Raw genomic sequence first — 7,328 nt, 5'->3', positions numbered from 1 at the left:
ACTACTAGAAATACTAATTTATCTCCAACTTTGATAAATGAGAACGATACTCAACATAAAACTATAATAACAAAAGAATACTCATGACACTAAAATAATAAATATGGAGCGATTCTAAGAGTTCAATGAGAATACCATAACAATAAATAAAATTTCTGCCCACGCGAACAAGTACGAGGCTCACCGAGAAATATCAACCTGTGCGCTCTAATTAACGAAATCCTCGCCTGCGTCAACTGCAGTCTCTGTAAAAAATATTAGCGGAGAAGGAGTCGCTAGCTCAGTGAGTAATAACACTTAACCACAACCGTTTTTATTGGGGACAAGTCAGAAAACATGCTAGTATATCATACAGGAAATAACATAAAAATACCCTTTCAGAAATAATAAATAATTTTCAATCATATCATGTTTTTCTTGTAGGTTAATACAATTTACATTTCAGTAATAAGCTCGGTAACCACTGTATAATATCAATATTCATATTTGGAAGGTTTCAATGAACGAATCATGTAATTGGTATAACTGTGGACTTCTTCGTAAGAAGTCAAATATAACGGTAGTCCTTACTCAAGGGAAATCGGTAACGGTATACTAGTTATACCTTCCCACTAGCGAGGGTTATAACTGTACTTTGTAATCGGTAAATACAAGGTGCACCAGGTATAACGAACCCACCGTTAGCTACGGGATCCTTCAAAGTCTACTCCTATTTATAATTGTCTCTGTATCCATATATACTTATAGAAAAATATTTTAAAACAATATAGGTCATTTAGGTTCTTATCAAATCATGTAATTTCATTTCGATAACAATATATTCAAGTAACGATAAAACATATCTAGTGACATCAAGAATATTTAAAACAACGATAATCATGTCAAATAACTATTTCGGTATCATATCAAGTAAAAGACTTATCCCACATGCAACTTAAAATAATCGGTAATATATTCATATTAGAAATCATATGTAAATCATGCAAGTTATAAAAACACAAATTACGGTAAGATTACAACTCACCTCTTGATACCTACTAGCCAAAGCTTGACTTTTTATCACTCCAAATGCCCAATTTGTGTGAAATCTATAAATCAATATAAATCTAGTGTTATTACCCATCAACTCCATAATTCATCCTCTAAATAAATATCTATCGAATTAAATTCTCTTTTTTTCTATTTTTGTTTTCCGCTAGGCAAGCGCCTAGGGCTATTTTTTTTATTAATGAAATAGGAAATACAAATATCTTGATGTCCTACAAAATGTAAAGCATAAACTTTGTAAAATACATGTACCCTATTATCAATTTGAGTAGATCACTCAAACTTGATATCACAAGTATTACTAATCATTTCATAATAAAATTAGCCCATGAGAAGCATGTGTAGCCCATGAATAAGTACAGGCGTGCATTATTCTTGTAATTCAAATCTTTTTTGTCCCTATTGTTTAATGGATGAAAGCCTCGTTGATCGAGAACTTCAAGCAATAAACAATTAATATGCCTTCCATGTGCTGCTGCATTTCGAAAAGAATGTTGGTGCAAATATCTAGACATCCTTTTGCACCTGCTTGTTGTAGGTCCCCTCTCTTAGCTCCTTAACCGAATACTCTCAAGCATCCAAACATCTTGAAGCACTATTAAAATGCTATAAGCCTGAGTGGATTCCATGTCTTTGTTGAAGCATGCGTTCATTTTAAAATCAACAAAACTGTAATTTTATAATCCATAAGTGCATGCCTACACTTTCCAGCTTTGTTCTTGTAAATTGCATCCACGCTTCTAAGCTTTTCGTTTGCATCGAGGACTCTTTTTAAGCATTACTCTTGTTTACATTGCCAAGCCTTTGTTTAATTCCCAGGCGTGCCACGATCCATTTCTTAGTGGTTGTAGGTAGCGTGAATGAACATCCATCGTAAATTGCCCCCTTTCGATTCTTAATCCAGTTGTTGTCCTTGCTTTGTCGACAATGTTGCCTTCCCAATGTACTAGCGCACGGCTTTCTGCATCTATGCGTATGCCACGCGTGCCCCTCCAGAAACATGAGAAATCATGCTTGACCAAAATAGCATATTCCAATTCATTTTCCAGCTTTCGTTACACTGCCAACGAGCAATTCCATATCCCTTTTTTACGTCGAAACCCCATGCACATGCCTTCTTTCCCATGTGTATGTCAGCGTGAAAAACCTTGTGAAAACAAGCGTGCATACCTGTTGGAATTTAAACTGTCCTCCCAACTCTTGTAGCTCGTCGACTGAGTAATATCCAGGACCCAAACATCTTGAAGCATGCATTCATATAGTAATGCTAGAAGCATGCGTGTATTCCATGTCTCTGATTACACCCAGTAGTGTTATCCCAATGTGCATGCCTTCATATTCTATCAAGCTGCTGGACGCATGCTTACAAAATAGCTCGAATTTTTCTTCTAACGATGACTCCTCGATCCCATGCATTTTTATTAATTTAAAACTCCAGGCGTGCCTGCCTTTGTCGTTCCTTTTGTCTTGATGGAAAACAAGACATTCCCAAGTCATGGCCCATATATGCATTTTAATTCTTGGCTTTTTGAAAGCATTGGATAATATACTCATAGTGGCACCTCCTGCTCTTCCTTTTCTCTTTGCTTCTTATCTCCTGTCCACCTTCACCCTTAGACTTGGACATTGCAGCTTATCTTCATTAACTAACCTCCTTCCCTGTACATCTAGATGCCAGAATTGTTGGCATTCTATTTCTCCATGATCTAAAGCATAATTAGCCAAGTGATCTGCCAGCTTGTTGCCCTCCCTATGAATATGAGTAACTATGTAATTGCCCCCATTCATTAGTTGCTTCATTTCCTCTACCTGCTCAGATATGATCCATGGTGGTTTCCAGATCCCATCCATTATCTTTTTTAATAACATTGAGTCAGTTTGAAGCCATACATGAGAGTATTGTTGAAATCTGCAGAACCTTAGTGCTTCTACCATGGCCTTCGCTTCAGCTACTGTGTTTGTTGTCTCCTCAATCTCCTTCCCTACAGACTTGACTATGTCACCATTTCATTTCTTATACAAAAACCTATTGAGCTGCTGCCTGGATTTCCCCTCGATGCACCATCCGTATTAACTTTTAGCCATCCTGCACTTGGAAATTCCCACATGACTTTGGTAACCTTAAGTTTAGGAGTGAAGTTTTCCATCATAGCTAATAGATCTTGCCATTTGTGAGGTACCATATTCATCCCAGGTTTTCTCACTTTCACCAATGCTTCGAGATTTGATGAAACTTGATAAATCACCCTGCTAGTTGTCACAGCATCACCATACTTCATACTATTTCTTCTTTTCTAGAGTTCCCAGACTACACATGAGGGGAGTGCTTGCATTACTGGTTTGAGCCTTAAACATACATTTGCAGTCCAACATTTTGTGATTTCCTGGTGCAATGTTAGTCCCTCCACAGCTATTCTTGCCCTCGATAGAAAATACTTCCAAGTTGTCTTTGCAGTTTCTGATCTAAAAAACAAGTGCTGAAGAGATTCCTCGTCAGGCTTTACACAACACCAACATTTTGATGGCATGCAGTAGCCTACCCTTTTCAAGAAATCATCTAAAGGTAGCTTTGCTTTCCACAGTTTCCACATGAAAAATGCTATTTTAAAAGGCAGTCCCTTTACCCAAATCATCCTATAAGCTGTTCTTGGTTCGTCTCTTCCTCTTGTATAATCCCATGCTGACTTAACACTGAAATATCCTCTTGTTTCCAGCATCCACCAAGGCATGCCAAGAACCAGCTGAGGTGAAGGTGGTTTGATTTTCTCCTAGAATGTGTATTGCTAAGTCTTCAGGAAGCATTTCAAATAGCCTGTCCACATCCCACTCACCATCTAAGGTAACATCATGTAGATTTTGTACAGTTTCATCAATGCCAAAGTCCTGAGGAACTAAAAAATATAGTGCCCCAAGACCTGTCTAGTTTTCAAACCAAAATAGTGAGGATCCCCTTTTTGTTTGCCAAAAGATTTGATTTTCAATCAGATCTCTGCATTCCAACATTTTTCTCCAAATGTGAGACCCTTTTTTCTATGGAACAATTATAGAATTTAATTTTTACAGTATTTCTGACATACGAAAGAGCTCCATAGGCTTGGTTTTGTTCTGAAATTCCACCACAACTTGCTGAATAATGCCTTTGCTACATCATGCAGTGACCTAAAACCTATTCCTCCTTCCTCAACTGACATGCATAAGGTATTCCATGAAGCCCAATGCCTACTAGTTCCTCCTACAGAGCTGCTCCAGAAAAACTGAGCAAACAATTTGTGCAACCTATTTATCACATAATTTGGAGGGTTTACAGCTGATAATAGATGCATAGGCATGCTTTGCAGTACATGGGATAAGAGAACTGTCCTGCCCACTACTGATAATAACTTACCCTGCCATGATTGTAGTTTGTCCATTACCTTAGTAATTAGGGGTTGATAGTATTCCAGCTTTCTCCTTGCATAAAATATAGGACAACCTAGATATATGATAGGAAAATCATTCCTATGAATGCCTGTGATCCTTTCCACCTTGTTGACACTTCCATGTCTGTTAAATGATGCAGGAACACAACTGATTTGGTCTTGTTAACAAGCTGCCTAGATGCAACTTCAAATGCATTCAACACTTGCATAATCAGCATCAAAGATGTTTCATCTGAGGATGAGAAAATAATCATGTCATCTGCATACGCCAAATGATTGATCTTTGGACTTCACTTTGGCATCCCAAATCCACAAAATACAGGTTAGTATGTAGTGCATTGAGACCCCTAGATAATGCTTCTGCTTCCAAGATAAACAAAGTTGGAGATACAAGATCACCTTGTTTTACTCCCCTTGAGGACTTAAAGAACCCATGAGCTTGACCACTGATTAGAATAGAATACCAATTGTTTGAAACTAATCCAAAGACAATCCCTATCAACCTTTCTGTGAATCCCATCTTTCTCAGTACCTTGGTTAGGAATAGCCAAGATAATCTATCATACGCTTTGGTCATATCTAACTTCAGGATGACATTAGGTTCAGCCTTAGTTCTAAGCCTAATGTCAGTGACTATCTCCTGAGTTAGAAGGATTGTTTCTACTATATTCCTGCCCTTAACAAAACCTGACTGTTCCTCCGATGTCAGACTTGGGAGAAATTTCACTAGCCTTTCATGTACCACCCTCGATATAACCTTATTTGAAAAGTTACTGAGGTTTATTGGTCTTAAATCAGAAAAATGGTAACTTCTTTTTTCTTTGGTAGCAGAACTAGGTTGGTGTGTGTTACACACTTGGGTAGCTCATGACCATTGAAAATGGCCCTCACCATGTCGTACAGGTCATGCCCTATTATGTCCCAACAAGAATGATAGAATTTGCCTGTCATACCATCTGGCCCCCCAGCACTATCACCATTAAGTCCAAGTACTTCCACTTTAACCTCCTCTTTTGTTGGCTGCTTAATCAATTCTGCATTCTGCTCAGTGTTAATCAGATTAGGAACATGCTCTATGATATCAAATGATGAAGGAGTAGCTGCTTCTGTGAACTGTTCCTCGTAGAATTTGATAGCCTCTTCTGCAATTTCTTGTTCTTCTTCAATCCAGGTTCCTCCACTATTTTGAATTCTGTTAAGCTGAAGTCTCTTCCTCCTACCTCTCACTTGTGCATGGAAGAACTTAGTGTTCCTATCCCCTTCCTTGAACCAAGTCATGCCTGCCTTTTGTTGCCAATATTTCTCCTCTAGTGCAAGACATTTGATCAATTCTGCCTGAACCTTTTGTAGCCTTTCCCTGTTCATCCCTGTAGGATTTGCTTCAAATTCTGCTTCATGAACCATCACTACCTCCTCCATGCTTGCTATCTTTTGGAAAATATCTCCAAATGTAGCCTTACTCCACAATGAAAGGGCCTTCTTTAATTTTTTTAACTTGTGATTAAAAAGAATATAAGGATTTGCACTGAAATCAGTTGTCCAATTCTCTTTCACCACATAATTAAAATTCGCATGTTCCACCCAAAAATTCAAGAACTTAAAAGGCTTTTTTATTGGTGGAGTCTAAATATCACACTTCAGATACATTGGACTATGATCAGAACCAGTCTTTGACAAATGTTTCACCTCTATTCCTGGAAATATTTGTTGGAACTCAACATTGACCAAGCATCTGTCTAGCCTTTTGAATATACAGTCTTCATCTACTCTCCCATTCCACCATGTAAATATGCTGCCTTTAAATCCAAGGTCGAAGAGATTGCAAGTGTTGACGCAGTGTCGAAAGTCATCAATTTCATTCAATGACACAGGTAACCCACCAAACTTCTCTTCTTCGTCCCATATTACATTGAAATCACCTCCTATAAGCCATGGTACATCCATATCCCTTGCCATTGCATATAATGAATCCCATAATTCTATCCTCTCAATTGCATCACATTTAGCATATATCAATGTTAGGACAAACTCCACATGCGATTCAGTATGAAACAATCATAGTGTTAATTGTTGCACCATATTGTACATAACAATCACCTCAAATACCTCATCTATAAAAGCCTAGATCTTGTTGAAAACATTTGAAATTGCCTGTGCAAGTCCTATCTTGTTTCTGTACCTTTCCAGTTTTTTGCTTGTTGCTTTGGCTCCATTAATCCTACAAATTCATAGTGATTTTGCCTGTGCATTTTTGTCAACCTTTCAAAGGCCTGCCGTGTGTTGACTGACCTTATATTCCAAATGAGAGCATTCATCTCTGATTGTTGGATTTAGTTAGTGTTCTCCTTGTGTGCACCCCAGCTTTTGGGGTTGCAAAATTATCTTTTTGTTGCTTTTTCTTACCTTTTGCTGTTGATTTTGCCTTTTCCACTTGCGTAGGTGATAAGTCACCTTGCCTTGCAGCATTCATAAGGTGTTGTGTAGTTGATTCTTGATCCATGTCATATCCTGATCTACCAGGTTCTTCTCCTTCTTTATTGTCTTCCTTCCCTCTTGATGTAGCTCCAAATGCATTCTTTTTAGGGACCAAGGCCTTCTCTTCTCCTCTTTTTAACAGCTGCAACTGGTTTTTCTCCAATGTAATAGTAACATTTACTATTTTTGTTTTTTGTTTTGGCTGTTTCTCTTTCTCTATTGTGTTGTGTCCTTGTGGGTCTTCTTGTGATTTCTGAAGTTTATCATCTTCTGTTCCTCTAGGATCATTTACCTCTGGGCCTCTTCTTTCATAGTTTCTAATTTCTGTAACTTCTGCTATCTGATAATTATTGTTGTGCTCAACATTTTTTGATCCTCCCTTTATTA

The 7,328-nt window shown here is 37.8% G+C and overlaps 2 protein-coding genes across 2 annotated transcripts; both read right to left on the bottom strand.

Moving 5' to 3' along the window:
- Positions 1-3,174: 3,174 nt before the first annotated feature.
- On the bottom strand, positions 3,175-4,986 carry LOC142162983 (uncharacterized). The gene is made up of 5 exons (XM_075220222.1): positions 4,812-4,986; positions 4,572-4,698; positions 4,125-4,323; positions 3,405-3,815; positions 3,175-3,294 (listed from the first exon to the last, which is right to left on the bottom strand). Exons 1-5 carry the CDS (start codon positions 4,984-4,986, stop codon positions 3,175-3,177), a joined length of 1,032 nt encoding a protein of 343 aa, XP_075076323.1.
- Positions 4,987-5,255: 269 nt separating this feature from the next.
- On the bottom strand, positions 5,256-6,422 carry LOC142162982 (uncharacterized). Its single transcript, XM_075220221.1, has 2 exons — positions 6,112-6,422; positions 5,256-5,991 (listed from the first exon to the last, which is right to left on the bottom strand). The coding sequence occupies exons 1-2, from the start codon at positions 6,420-6,422 to the stop codon at positions 5,256-5,258; spliced, it is 1,047 nt and encodes a 348-aa protein (XP_075076322.1).
- Positions 6,423-7,328: the final 906 nt, after the last annotated feature.

The sequence above is a fragment of the Nicotiana tabacum genome, chromosome 8 (assembly GCF_000715075.1).
Source record: "Nicotiana tabacum cultivar K326 chromosome 8, ASM71507v2, whole genome shotgun sequence".
Classification (NCBI taxonomy): Eukaryota; Viridiplantae; Streptophyta; class Magnoliopsida; order Solanales; family Solanaceae; genus Nicotiana; species Nicotiana tabacum.
This window is presented reverse-complemented; position numbering and strand designations above follow the sequence as displayed.

Bases quoted from the DNA above. Each gene is read 5' to 3' on its own strand.
- LOC142162983 (XM_075220222.1), bottom strand. From the start codon at position 4,986: ATGGGATTCACAGAAAGGTTGATAGGGATTGTCTTTGGATTAGTTTCA. The intron at 4,324-4,571 runs GTGGAAAGGATC...TGTGATAAATAG, and splicing joins GACATGGAAGTGTCAACAAG to GTTGCACAAATTGTTTGCTC. The intron at 3,295-3,404 runs GTATGTTTAAGG...GACAACTAGCAG, and splicing joins CAAAATGTTGGACTGCAAAT to GGTGATTTATCAAGTTTCAT.
- LOC142162982 (XM_075220221.1), bottom strand. From the start codon at position 6,422: ATGGCAAGGGATATGGATGTACCATGGCTTATAGGAGGTGATTTCAAT. The intron at 5,992-6,111 runs GTATCTGAAGTG...AACTGATTTCAG, and splicing joins GGTTCTGATCATAGTCCAAT to TGCAAATCCTTATATTCTTT.